The sequence below is a fragment of the Rhipicephalus sanguineus genome, chromosome 4 (genome assembly GCF_013339695.2).
Source record: "Rhipicephalus sanguineus isolate Rsan-2018 chromosome 4, BIME_Rsan_1.4, whole genome shotgun sequence".
NCBI classification, from domain to species: Eukaryota; Metazoa; Arthropoda; class Arachnida; order Ixodida; family Ixodidae; genus Rhipicephalus; species Rhipicephalus sanguineus.
The window spans coordinates 82,030,772-82,045,023 of NC_051179.1; the positions used below are offsets into that span (position 1 = coordinate 82,030,772).

Sequence of the window (14,252 nt, forward strand, 5' to 3'; positions counted from 1 at the left end):
TTAGGCAAAATTGAAGTCTATCTAAATGAGACGGTGGTTCCTGTTATGGAGCGGGAGTGCTCTCGGCCGCTTGCCCAGCAGGATAAATCTCCTAGTGGCATTAAGCTCACCTTAAGTAAACCGAATTTACATGGTCAAGATGGCGGCTCCAATAAATAGTTCATTTAGTATTTGGCAGTGGAATTGTAGGGGATTCAATCATAAGAAGGCGTCCCTGCAGCAGTTTGTTAGAACGGGTAGTGTGAAACCTCAGGTCATCATGCTACAGGAAACCCTAACGTCTAGCGTGACCTTAACCGGTTTCAAAGCGGAGGTTAAAGGTAATGAGCAGGGCAGAGGGCTCGCAACACTCATTAATAGAAGGTTGGCGTATGTTAGGCATGATCTTCACATGGCGGATTGCAGGATTGAATATATTATGGTGGAAGTAATTTTAGGTCGGCAAGGGGCATGTCAGAGGAGCGTCTACCTGCTTAACTTGTATAATAGCCCCCGAGACACGAAACAGAGTTTCAAATCTCTCTTGAACAAGGCAGCCAGTCTAGCTAAGAATGCGCCATTGCTTATTGGAGGAGACTTTAATGCCCCCTATCATGTATGGAAGTATGTCTATAGCACTACTAAGGGGGAGAGACTATGGCAGCAGGCACTAGACTTGAATTTATCTCTGATTACAGACCCTTCGTATCCCACTCGATGCGGCACGTCGACATGTAGAGATTCGACACCAGATCTTACTTTTGTTCGGGGGGTGGTGGATTCCTCTTGGTCAAATTCTAATATAGATTTTGGTAGCGATCATTACATACTTATGATTACTTTGGTAATGTCTAAAAAAAAGGAGCGCACATTTAGGGTTGTTGACTGGGATGCATTTAGAAAACGCAGAACGCAGAGAAGCGAAGATGAGGGTAGTGAGTTGACCTTAGAACAGTGGACTGGTCAGCTTAAAAGTGACGTTGAGGCGACCACTAAAGAAATTAAAACAGATATTGACACAGAGCAAATGGATAGTCGTCTGGCGCATTTGTTGGAAGCGAAGCAGTCAATGTTAGCGAGATGGAAGGGTCAGAGGTTGAACAGAAGGCTTAGAAAGCGTATAGCAATGATTAATCGGCAAATTGAAGACCATTGTCGGGTATTGTGCAAGCAGCAATGGGATGAAGTATGTAATTCGATTGATGGTGCCATTAAAAGGGGAGGCGCCTGGAATTTGTTGCGACATTTACTGGATGAGACAAACACTAAGTCTAATCAGAGGACGATAATAGGTAAGCTGGTCCATGAGGCGTGTCGGGACTCCACGGAGGAGGAGGTACTGAAGGATTTGGCTGACAGATACCTTCCGTTGGAGAACTTGCAGGACACGCCTGACGTTGTCCTGGAATATAGTGGGAATGAGAATAGAATTATGGATGATGAATTTACTGAAAGTGATATAAGGGTGGCGTTGCAGGATCTTAATAGTTGATCGGCATCAGGGCCGGATGGCATTACAAATAAAATGTTACGGAATTTAGACGAGGGGTCTATTCAGTTCCTTACGCGGGAGATAAACAGCCAATGGAAGGAAGGATCTTTCCCAGAAGAGTGGAAACTTGGTACTACAGTTCTCATCCCGAAACCAGGGAAGGCCATAGGGCTTGAAAATCTCAGACCAATTTCGCTGACATCGTGTTTGGGGAAAGTGGCTGAGCATGTGATCTTAAATAGGCTGACACGTTATGTTGAGGACAATGGGGTCTTTTCGCCCTCGATGATAGGATTTCGGCCCGGCCTCTCGACTCAGGATGCTATGATCAGGATTAAGCATCAGCTACTTGATCGGCGGACGAGGGATACTAAAGTACTACTTGGACTTGATGTGGAAAAAGGTTTTGATAATCTCCGACACTCTTTTATTCTACGAGTGCTGTCGGACTTGAATCTGGGGCAACGGCTTTTCCATTTTGTTAAGGCTTTCCTTATGGATAGACGGACATGTCTTAGGTTAGGGGAGATCAAGTCGGAAGTCTTTAAATTGGGTTGTCGTGGTACGCCGCAGGGATCCGTCCTCTCGTCTATGTTGTTCAATCTGGCGATGTCAAAGTTGGCTAATGTACTGGACACTGTCGAGGGTATTGGCTATACTATCTACGCGGATGATGTTACTGTATGGAGTGTCGGTGGTAGTGACGGAGAGCTTGAGGCTAGGCTGCAGGAAGTGGTAACGCTTACGGAAGAGTGTTTGGGTCTTATGGGGCTCAAGTGCTCCACTAAAAAGTCGGAGATGTTAATCTTCAAATCTAGGAAATTAGGTCGGAGGCCCAAGGATTGGGTACCAGAAGTTGAGACTTGCATTACACTCCATACTAGGGATGGGTCACTGATACCAAAAGTAGAGGCTATCAGAGTCCTCGGCTTGGTAGTTGAAGCAAATGGATCGAATAATATAACCATTCAGCGTATTACCAAGAGGACGCAGGAGGCCATAAGACTTATCAGAAGGATCTCTAATAGGCATAGGGGATTAGGAGAAGAAGGTGCGATGCGGTTAGTTCACGCGTTTATTTTGTGCCATTTCTCGTATGTGGCAGCTATGCTAAATTGGAAAAGGGGGGAGAGAGACAAATTGGACACTTTAATTAGAAAAGCCGTTAAGGCGGCTCTTGGTCTGCCTGTGAGTACGTCAAACGATATGTTGTTGCGGTTGGGATTGCATAATACTTTGGATGAAATTGCGGAGGCTCAGCGTACAGCACAGAAAGAGCGGTTGCTAGGTACACCGGCAGGTAGGTATATCTTAGAGTCAATTGGAGAATCGGTGGTTGCGTCGCGCGATGGGGAGCGTCTATACGAGTTGAACGCGAACCTTAGGGCTAATATCATGGTTCATCCGTTTCCGCGGAATGTGCACCCTGTGCACAATGTAGGGAGGCGAAAGGCGAGAGCCAGGGCTCTGTTGCGAGAGGCAAAGGATCAGGAGGAGGAGTCGGCGTTTGTTGACGCTGCATGGATTAATGGGAAAGATGCTTACTCGGTGGTGGTGGTAGATGGCAAAGGGAGCGTTCGCAATGCCGCTTCCGTTTACACAAAAAATCCGGGGGTCGCTGAGCAGGTGGCTATTGCTCTAGCACTCATTGATTCAGGCAGAGGTTTAGTCTTTAGTGACTCGTGATCTGCGATTAAAGCCTTCTCGAGGGGAGTTGTTGCAGAACCGGCTTACAGACTGCTGCAGGGTAGGGACATCACTTCGCATACAGTTACTTGGTTTCCGGCGCACATGGGGTCAGTGGAGGGAGCCCCGCGTAACCTCAACGAGGTGGCGCACAGGGAGGCACGAGGATTGGTGTGCCGTGCACTCCCTGGGGAGGCCGGATCTCCCGCTCCTGAGTTTAGGGACCAGCTATTAACTTATAACGATATCACCAAGCACTATTACCTAGGGCGCAGGGCATTCCCCTTGCCACATTCTAGATTAAACAGGCCACAGGCGGTTACGTTAAGGCTTCTGCAGATGCGGACGTACCCTAACCCGGTCGTCATGAATAAAATTAATCCGGACTGCGGGATTTCAGTCTATTGTAGTAAGTGCGGGGGTTTGCTCGATTTAGACCACATGCTTTGGCGCTGCTCGGCGTTGGCCGGTGATGGTTCTCAAGGTGAACAGTGGTGGCAGCGAATGCTGCACAGTGACGTGCTGGCGGACCAACTCAGGGCTGTCCAGAGGGCCCGTGTGGCGGCAGAAGGGCTTGGCCTCTCTGTCCCGACATGGGAGCGGCCCGCATCAGTCCTGGACTGAATCCTCAGGACATAAATAAAGTTATCCATACCATACCATGCACACGCAGCGAACGACAAGCAACTACAAGGCCCGCCCGCCCCGCGGTGCCGCGGTCGCCGCGTCGTCAGCGTCGTCGTCCACGTGGTCCACGCGCGCAGCAGGAGAGCGGGCGGGTCCACGAGTTCCGCGGGAGAGGGGAGGCCGGGTGACGTGCGCGGGTGAGTCCACGAGTTTCGGTGGAAAGGGGAGGCAGGCAGACGCGCACCCTCGCGCGTGTTGGCAGGCGGCTCCTCGGGAGCGCGTGGCGCGAGTTTTGAATTACCGCATGCGACGTAAAGCGTCGCGCGCTATAAGACATTGACTTGCCGGGTAGCAAAATGATCAGTAAATGCTCGGTGGGGGAAAAAAAAGGTTCGTTATATCCATTGCGAGGAAATTTTAGCTTCGTTAAAACGAGGTTTTAAATACATGGGCGTCTATGGGAATTTCAAGGGGAATTACGATTGCTTCGTTATATCCATTAGTTCGTTATATCCCGCTTCGTTATAACGAGCTTCTACTGTATACCAGTAGGCTCACTTGTTAGTGGAAATATCAAAAGCTGCTCCTGTTGCTATGTGTAACATACTTTTCTTATACACATTAGGTGCTGCATTTGAATGTGTTATGACAAACACAAAAAAAAAAAAAGAACAAGATAATAATAATATCTGAGGTTTTACGTCCCAAAACCACGATATGATTATGAGAGACGCCGTAGTGGAGGGCTCCGGAAATTTCGACCATCTGGTGTTCTTTAACGTGCACCTAAATCTAAGTACACGGGCCTCTACCATTTCGCCTCCATCGAAATGCGACCACCGCGGCCGGGATCGAACCCGCGACCTTCGGGTCAGCAGCCGAGCACCGTAACCGCTATACCACCGCGGCGGACAAAAAGAACAAGAGTCAAAAAGTTAACAATAGCCCTGTACAACGCCGCAACAGCCAAAAGCTTAAACAAAGTTACGTCTGGTGTCCCACAGGGCTCCGTTCTCGGTCCCCTGTTATTTCTGATTTTTATAAATAACCTTCCCAGCAATATTAGGTCCCAAGTTCGCCTGTACGCCGACGACTGTGTACTTTACCAGGTAATTACTTCTCCTAATGATCATGCCATACTTCAAGATTCTTTCTCGCAGTTTTGTTCTTGGTGCTCGGGTTGGCAGATGCAGATAAACTTCCAAAAAACAGTAGTTTTGTCTTTCACGAACTGTCATTCTCCATCACAATATGCATACTCCTTCAACAACAGCGCAGTTCCCCGAGCACAGACATACAAATACCTTGGCGTTATGTTCACATACAACATGCAATGGTCGCATCACATAGATTACATTACATCTAAAGCATTAAAAAAAATTAGGTTACTTAAGACATACATAATCTGCATCGCCAAAATCCACCAAATTACTAATGTACAAAACACTGATCCGCCTTATATTAGAGTACGCTTCGTGTGTGTGGAATCCATACAAAGTGTGTGACGTGAATAAAATTGAATCTGTCCAAAGGAAATCTGTTCGCTTCATTTTTCATCGCTACGACCATGATTTTTCGCCCTCATCTGCAATGAAATCTTTGAAGTTATCTCCATTGTGCGCTAGGCGTGATATTGACTCTTTGAAACTTTTGCACTCTTATGTTCATTCAGCATGCCGGTTATCTAATGGTAATTACATCGCGTATGCTAATGCTCTTGCAACTAGACGTGGTCACAATCTTAACATAAGGCCATTCTTCGCACGTACTAATATGTTCAAATACTAGGCTTGTGCGAATATTCGAGCACTTCGAATATTCGAACGAATAATACAGTATTCGAATTCGCTTCGATTCGAATTTAAATTATTGAAAATTTCGAAGTATTCGAAATGAACGAATAGGTGTCCGCTTATAACCCCCCTGTATAGGTGGTTTCACTGCCGTGGATGGGGTGCTATACCGTGAATACACCTTTCCAGGAAAAATCCGCAGTCTGCTCGTAACCTCCTGTAAAGGTGGTTTCGCTGCAGTAGAGGGGTGCTATACTGTCAATACACCTTTCCAGGGAAAATCCGCATTGCCGCGAAGCCCCACTTCAAGGTTAAATGAACATATTACCCTCACGTCGATTCATCATTTTTTAAGTTTAAAAACTTGTTATACCGGCTTACATGCTCCAAGTATAGTAAATTTTAAAATGTAACATATTATACAGGTTATAATTTGCATTCTACCGAAATCCAAATCCTGCTACTATTCAAAGTTGCTTCCACTTCCTTAGAACCAGAAAGAATGACATTTGCACATGCCTTGTTAAAATTTTAAAAATAATGTTGTGCAGGTTGGTTGGGTCATGACAAATATGGTCATTTTTTTTATATGTGATATATACTATTCGAATTCGATTCGAAATTATTCGATCAAAATCACTATTCGCTTCGAATTCGCTTCGAACCTAAAATTTACTATTCGCACAAGCCTATCAAATACAGTTTTTTTCCGAAAATTATTGTCTACTGGAACGATCTTCCCGGTTCTGTTCGTGAAATGAATATGTCAGATTTTTTGGAGGTACTTGAATGACATTGTTGTCTTTTTTTTTTTCATTTATGTACCCGGTTGTGCTCAAGAGGTGGCGATATTTGTTCTGAAGAAGAACTTGTTGTGATGTTACTGTTATTCTTTCCTTTTGTATGTACCCCACTCCTGCAATAGCCCTGCATTGGGCTGCAGTATTTGAAAATAAATAAATAAAGTGAAAACTACGAGCATACATTGCCAAATTTGGTAAAGTTACACGTAGGTGTCCAACAATGGCCCAAAAAATCAGCACTCTAATATCTTGAAATTTGATTACACTCAATCTCGCATAATGGCTGCACCCCAACGGATGAACCAAAGTAACACACCTAAATATATATATATAATGTGTGTGCGCATGCCACACAGCATCAGAGAAACTTTCTTCGCGTGTTGCCTACGTTGTGTATGGAGATGTAGGTAGTGGACACTTAAAGGGACACTAAAGGCAAATAACAATTTATGTCAGAGTGAGAGCTCAATGTATGACAACGTCTAAAACAGCAATACTATCAACAGCAGTGCCCTACTTACCGAGAAATTAAGCTAAATGTATCACACGACGTGCGCCACGAGCGGGACATTTTGGAAATGATCCCTATGACGTGAGAGTGTCCGACTACAATTAATCACTAGTAATCAAACTAGCTGCAATAAAAAAAGAACGTTCCGTGCACCAAGAGACGTAATAAAATGCTGCTTATTCGTTTCTGTTTGCTTCATGGAAAAAAGAACCTCTCTGGTGTTGCCATGGGGAACAGCGCACATGGTTCAAAAGTTCCGTTTTTTTGCCTAACTGCGCTTCGCCCGGCGCCCGGCTTCACTCATGTGGTCACGTCTCAGTGGTAGTTTCGGTATCACGTACTGCCACATAGGTTTTGCACGCTCGTGAAAGTCGCTCTGACAGAAAGTTTGACAAAATTCCACATGCATGTGATGTTGCCGGGTGCCCGAACGGTGAATACCACCAGTGCACGCCGCCGCGCAGTAAAGGCGGGCAACATTGGGCACGGCAACAGTGACATCAAAAGACCGCTTTCAGGTAGGTGATTTGAAGTGCGCTAACGTGATGCGGACCACTGAAACGTGATTTTATTTCAAAATAAGTACTTCCTTGGCACAAAAGTAGCACTACAAGGTTTCCGGACCGCTATTTCAACAATCAACGTCGACTTAATATTCGCCTTTAGTGTCCCTTTAATCACTTCTTTCAGCAGTTTGTCTTCTCAGCGGGATGAAATTAATTTCCCAACTCCTCATGGCCTGCTTCTGCCACCTTTCAAAGACAGTGCTTGCTATCGTCCTGTGTATGCGCAACATGCACCTAGCCTTTATATGCTTCATGCACACATCTGTTCAATGAGCTTTCGTTCCTCCCATGACACGAAAAGTATGCAGCTGTTTACCACTGCAAGATTTGATTCCCGGTTCATGTGGAAACTGCGGAATTCAATCTCCTTTACAACAAAGAGCTAGTGACATTTGAAACACCTTGTTAAACGGGTCATTCCGTTGTCAATGATGCACACTGTAACTCTCTCAGCATAATAACACAAGGAATCCTTCGTTACTTAGGTCATTTTCCTGTGGAGGCATTCCTTGTAAAGGCATTCTGACTGTATATTTGTTTATCACACAACCTGATGTGTGCATTCAAGCCTGTGGATACTGTGATCACCAACTGCCTGTAGACCAGTCCGTTTAGAGAATGTGAGACGGATATTCCATGCACACCACGTTAAAAAAAGTTTGTCACCGGCAGACACAATGGCACAATATATATAGCACAACCCATCCAGTGCAGGGTAGCAAACCCAGATATGTTTTCTGGTTAACCTCCCTGCCTTTCCGCATTACATTTCTCTCTCTCTTAACAAAATAAGGTTGCTTGCTAGCGAATTCTGTTACTGTACTTGTCCCTCCATCACGGAACCTACAGTCCTTCAAAATACGACCTTTACTACACAAATGCTTGCTTCCGAATGATCCTGCAAGCCAAAAGCTTTTGTGGTACTGCCATGCTAGCAGCAAAAACTCGCGTCACATCTCATGGCAAAAGCAGCAGAAATGTAGAGTTTTGCGGCGCGCTGTGTGAAATGGGTTGAGACCCAATTCTACCGCAAATGACGCTTGCCCCAAAGCTAATGACCAATCAGAAGCAATGAGGGTGGCGTCACGAAGCCATGGTGACTAGAATGCCACTGCTCTGCACCAAGGTTTCGATTGGAGACATCCTGCAATGCAACGACAGCGCGACTGACAAACAGAAGACAACGCTCGCTCTTGGTGTTGCTCGGGCCTTCCGAGAGCACGCGAGGTCCCATCGCGCTGCCATGCGGAGAGACGCTTGCCACGGTAGCCTCTGCAGCACTGTGCTGGCACTTGGCAACTTTTTGCAAGTGGCATGACATGCGCATTTTTGCCGCTAATGTGGCTGCACCCTTACTCTGCAGGCTGGCAACCACAACATTATTGTGGGCAGTGAAAATGATGACACGAGAGACTCCACCACATCACAAGAAGAGCTCCAGACCTGTATGCTGTGAAAATGCTAGCCCCCTCCCTCCCTCCCTCCTCTATAATATTCCCACAATCTCACAACAGGCCTAATCCAAGATCAGCTCCAATGATTTTTACTTTTACATCATAGTTCCACAAATAGCACTTCAACAAGGTTTCACTCAATTCTTTCACAGATTTTTTTTTCATGCTACCATGCAATAATCTGCATGCAGTATCCTGTAACCGAAATTTCATGCAAAATAAGGCTTCGTGAGTGTAGCTTCGTAACACTACTCGGTAGTACAATGATTAGATTGCAAATCTAGACTATGAAGCAAACATCACGCTGCTGTCTACGTGCTTGAAGCTAGGAGAAGAAAATGGCATGCATTTACATGCTTCCTGTACCATCTCTCTCCCCCTCCACCCCCTCCCTCCTTTTCTCTTTTGTAACATGGGTCTAGTTTAAATGGCGTTTTATAACTGAGTGTGGGAAAGCTGTCTGAAATACCCATGTCCTACAGGATAAGTTCATCCGAACGAGACTCAGCTTCAAAAAAAAGATGAATACTAGTTTAACCCTTTCGCTCCCATTGATGAGTATAGTCATCATGAGATTTCGTACCTAAATGACCGATGACAACTATACTCGTCATCAACAAAAAGTGGTCCCACATGGAACCAATAATAACTATACTTGTCATAGTTGTGTTCCTTGACGCTGGATGGCCACACTTGTCCATGTTGTGCCATGTATGTCCTGGCTTCCGTTTTATTGCCATCTTTTATTGTATTGCCATGTGGTAAAGCCACGTTTGAGTTATCTTTTTTTAACGCAATTAGTGAGATAAAGGAACCCCATTGAATTGAAAGAATGGTACCGTTTTATTCAGAAAAAGAAAGGGCTACAAATTGAGAAAAAGAAAATTCCGGTAAACTTGGTACAATTTTCTTCTTTTTTCACGAGAGCATGAGGGTTAACAACTGAACCAGGTAGCCAACAAATTTCTTGGATCTACTTGCCGCTTTGGCATAAAGAAAGAAGTTTCCAAATAATGAAGTAAGGTGCCAATTTTATTAACTTTGTTATACTAAGGTTTAATTATAACTGGTAAAAACTGTGCTAGAAAAAAAGAATTGCCCCTTAAAAGTTCAGCATCCGTAATTCACAACATTCGCTGACGTTGCAGTTCCAGAATATCTGTCGTTCCATGCTCTTCATCAGAGAGTATGCATCAGGTTCTGAGACATGCTGAAATTAGCTGCCTCATTTCACTCGACTGTATACGTAGCTTTCATCTGCTGACATTAAATATACCCAAGTAATATAGAAATAATGGCATTAAATCTCCCCAAGTGACAGGGGTAGAAAAATTCGCTGAACTACTTCTCCCAGCTCTACAGCATGGCAGACACGCCCGAAGAAAGCTTACGTCACGTGCTCACATCTAAAACACAGCCCGTTTTAGTGCATCAGCATACATTTTGGCTCAACGAGTAGTTACTGCGATAGTTAAGAAGTGCACAAGCGGCAATATCAAGCAGAAAAATATGATACCGTGGAGGAGAGTGTGCTTACACCAATATAGATAAGTTGCTGCGTCGGCTGCAAAGACGAGAACGAGAAAAGAAAGAGCGAAAACTCAACACTTGTGCTGATATCAAACAAAACTGAAGTCATTGAGCACCACAGTGAACAGCTGAAGAGAGAAGGCCCTCGTACACAAATGCTGTGATTTGAAACTTAAAAGCACTCGAGCAAAAAACACGAGCAAAAATTTCTGAGCATGAAAGATACCATGGTGCAATAAGGCAGCTGTATAGAAGAATAAGACTACACAAATGCTGTTTGCACTTGAAGAGAGTTACATCTGTTCCGTTCCTATAAACCACCCAATAAAAAAATTCACCTGGACATGAAATAGACACGTTAAACCCTTATGTTGAACCTACTGCAATTCACTGATTTGTTGCCCCTCCCTTGGGCAAGCACCAAATATGGTAGACTCTCGGTAAATGGAAATCTCTTAAAGGGAATTGCTGTTTAAATGGAACAACTGCCTCTGATATCACTGGTGTCATACTGGAGTTCTGCACCTCTGTTCACCTCTCTGCAAACGGAACTCTTGTTAAACGGGACATATTTTCCTGGTCCCTTCAGGTTCCGTTTAATGAGAGCCTACTGTGTATCCAAGGCTTCATTCTCTCATTTTCATCTGTGCGATTCAAAAAATAGTTCCAATTTGTGTTACCCTCTTCATCTGCCTTCTGTGCCTGTTTTGTATGTGTCCGTTTGTATGAGTTGTTCTAAGACACAATTGCCAGGCCAGAAAAGTTCAGCAGCCGCAAATAGAACAACCAACATGCCTATTTTGACGAATATTCGAGACATGAAATTGTGGGACCTTACACGGACAATACTGGTTGCACTCAGAATGGCTATGGTAAGAAAGCAAAGGAACTGCGGTGCTCACTTGAAGAGCTGGGGCTTCCCGAGAGCACAGGGCTGTTGCGGCCGGTGGAAGGCGCAGACTGGATTTCCTCCAGGCCCGCGCTCTTGTGAAACCTGCTCAGCCGGTTCACAACTCGGGGGGAGGTGTGGGTTCTCCTAGTGATGGGGCCTGTGCATATCAAGGCAGAGGGAAAAGATACATTTAAAAATTACCGTTTCACCCGCAAAGTATGACAATCGCCGGTTTTTCCCCAATGCATGCAGCAGCAACAGCGAGCACTGACACGGCTCTGAAAAACTGCTGCCTTACAAACCTTGCTTTCACCTTTATAGATCCAATGTTTCAGGAATCTCGCCATTACATTGCAACTGAGGGACTGTTCCAGTATATTACGTCACGAAGTGCGCTCCAAGCCGGCCAAGCAACCATAGACAACAGTGGCCATAACAACCCTTCACGCAGCATGGCCTGGCTTGACCGCAAGATTAGCTACATGGGTGCTGCAAGTGACACCCATAACGTACTTTAGGTTTCTGCGAGCAAAAACCCATACTGGTGTCTTCTAATCTATTAACGTCAGGCCTACCATTTTTCGTTCCATTGCGTGCTATGCGGCCCTTAACTTTTCTACACACTTAGTTAAGCATATAGGAAACATTATTCAGAAACGTTGAAGTACTTTAGTGATGATGGGTTTTTATAGCAGCAATTACATATAAAATAGTGCAAACTACATGCACTGATAGTGCTAGAATATGCTGCAGCCTAACACAAATCTGAAAGAATTAATAGCCCATCAATGCCAATGAAGACCTATCAATGATCAAACAAAATACCATACATACTCGCCCAATGAACCCAATGAACTCACCATTCTTTGAAAAAAGTTGGTGACAGTTTGGGGGGAGGGTCCATTACGCGGGAGGAAAAAATTGCGGGAGTTATAGGAGCTGAAATGTCGCATGACGATGTTAATGAACTCGCTGTCCAACCGCTGCTGGCCTTGAAATCAGTGGCAGGAATGCCTTGATTTCTGACCGTGGCCTGCACGTGGGTTTAGATCCATTTTGTGGGACACTGCACATCCCTCACTACGGAGCCCCTCTTAACATATTCGAGAACTTCGCTCTCCACAAGAGAAGACTTTCCTTGCTTTGGCCCGCGAAATGCGCGCCGATCTTTTTTAGTAGCCCGAAGCTCTTATTCTAGTTCTCTCCAGTTACATACGTGTACTGGATCAACGCTTAAAGTGTTGTCCAGCCACACAGTTTCCATGCTCCAGCGCATGTTCGACCACCTTGAGTTTAAAACTGGCCGTGTAACTAGAGTACGGCCCATCGTACCCTACGCAGCAGGCGTCCAACGAGGTTCACCACGATCGAGAAGCCCGACAACAAAGAAGCAGCGATGGATGGCGGCGCACACACGTTGCGGGTGCACGTTGCACCATAGGCACCGTTACCCTTTGTTTTTTGCTTTGTTTACATGCCGCTGTGCTTGCATGGCGCTATAAGCATGGCCTCCGAGATTGCACGCTGGCAGGTTTCTCAGAGGAACCTGCCGGAGCATACCTGCATTAAAAAAATTTTTTTTTCGAGGACCAAAGTGGGGGGTTGGGTTCATAATGCGAGTGGGTTTATTAAGCGAGTAAATACGGCATAAGCTATTTGAAAAAGGCTATCTCCTTCTCGAAAAGGCCACGGATGCTAAGTGTGGAATGCAACTCTTAAAGTAACTAACTGCTAGTCTCCAATTTAATGCATTATATTTCTGTCTACCTAACCTAGAAAAGATGTTGCAAGATTTTGAAGTCGACAACATGATGAGTGTTTTTCTGGAAGTCTTCTTCAAAGCGTTCATGCTCTTGTGCTAGCCTGCTAGAGTGATGATTTATCACTTTTATCGAATCTCCTGAGTTTGCAGATGCCAGTGATACTGATCACCATCGATTTTCCTTAAAAGATTTCTAGGAAATCTAGGAAAATTATTACAAAAAGGAAACTTGCATAAAGTCAAAATTGAATATGAAATAAAAAGAAATGCCTTCACATTTTATTGGGACACGTTTATAAAATTAGATGGTATAGCCCATTTACGTTTTCAGCACCATCACATGAAGAATAATGTTCCTTTTTTCTGGTCTAAGCACAAATTCACTCCTTAAAGGGACACTAAAGAGAAACAATGAATTGGTTTAGATTGATAAAGTGTGCTCGGAGAACTATTGTGTAGTTAATTATTAGAGGAGAAAAGCAAGTTCAAAGTTTCATTTTTAAATTTCGCGCCGAACTTTGTAATTCGTGACGTAAAAGATTTCAAAGAGCATTTAACATATTTTGGCGCCACTGGCTCGACGAAATTTCCACAAACTCGTTATGTCAAGTCTCTGGTCCCCTCAGAGGACAATGTACTTCGATTTAACCGATTAGGAACTACGTAGGCCCAAGCAGGCGCCGTCAAAAATATGCGACGTCACGGCAAATGGTGCGGGAATTCCAAGGTGGCGTCGCCACCTGTATTTTCTTTTTGCGCGTTTTCTCGCTTATTAAGCGTCTTCTCGCAGCAAGCGTGGTGTTTTTGGTATCGTGGAAGACTACTTTACTGATGCGAGAAAAATCATTTTGCTCTTTAGTGTCCCTTTAATACTATATGTAAACACATATTACACAAAACCTACTGGTATAACTAATCATTGTCTTAAAGGGCCCCTAAACCACTTCTGATAATTTTTTTAACATTTAAAGTAAATGCGCGCATTGTGTTCAGAATGCTGTCACAATGAACAATGCCAAATTCAGCACCGCTATGAGCCGTGGGTGCGCCACAGTTTCCAAAAAACAATCCCTTCTCCTCTCCGGGCCTTTCAGTAATGCCCAGCATTGGCCGTGACATCAACATTCGAGTCTAATCATGTCATCCACAAAAAGGTC

General features: G+C 44.7%; 2 protein-coding genes across 4 annotated transcripts in view; one reads left to right on the forward strand and one right to left on the reverse strand.

Annotated features, from left to right (window-relative positions):
- Positions 1–14,252, forward strand: part of LOC119390336 (cytochrome c oxidase subunit 6A2, mitochondrial) — a 673,327-nt gene that overhangs the window by 86,599 nt on the left and 572,476 nt on the right. The gene's annotated exons all lie outside the window — the stretch shown is intronic.
- Positions 1–14,252, reverse strand: part of LOC119390324 (BCAS3 microtubule associated cell migration factor) — a 65,691-nt gene that overhangs the window by 23,376 nt on the left and 28,063 nt on the right. For 2 of the 3 annotated variants that reach the window (XM_037657919.2, XM_049414738.1), the window contains exons 13-14: positions 11,344–11,490; positions 10,449–10,475 (exon numbers count right to left, since the gene is read on the reverse strand). In XM_037657919.2, the coding sequence (XP_037513847.1) occupies positions 10,449–10,475; positions 11,344–11,490 (174 nt within the window). The remainder of the gene's footprint in view (positions 1–10,448; positions 10,476–11,343; positions 11,491–14,252) is intronic. The other variant, XM_037657921.2, reaches the window with a different exon arrangement.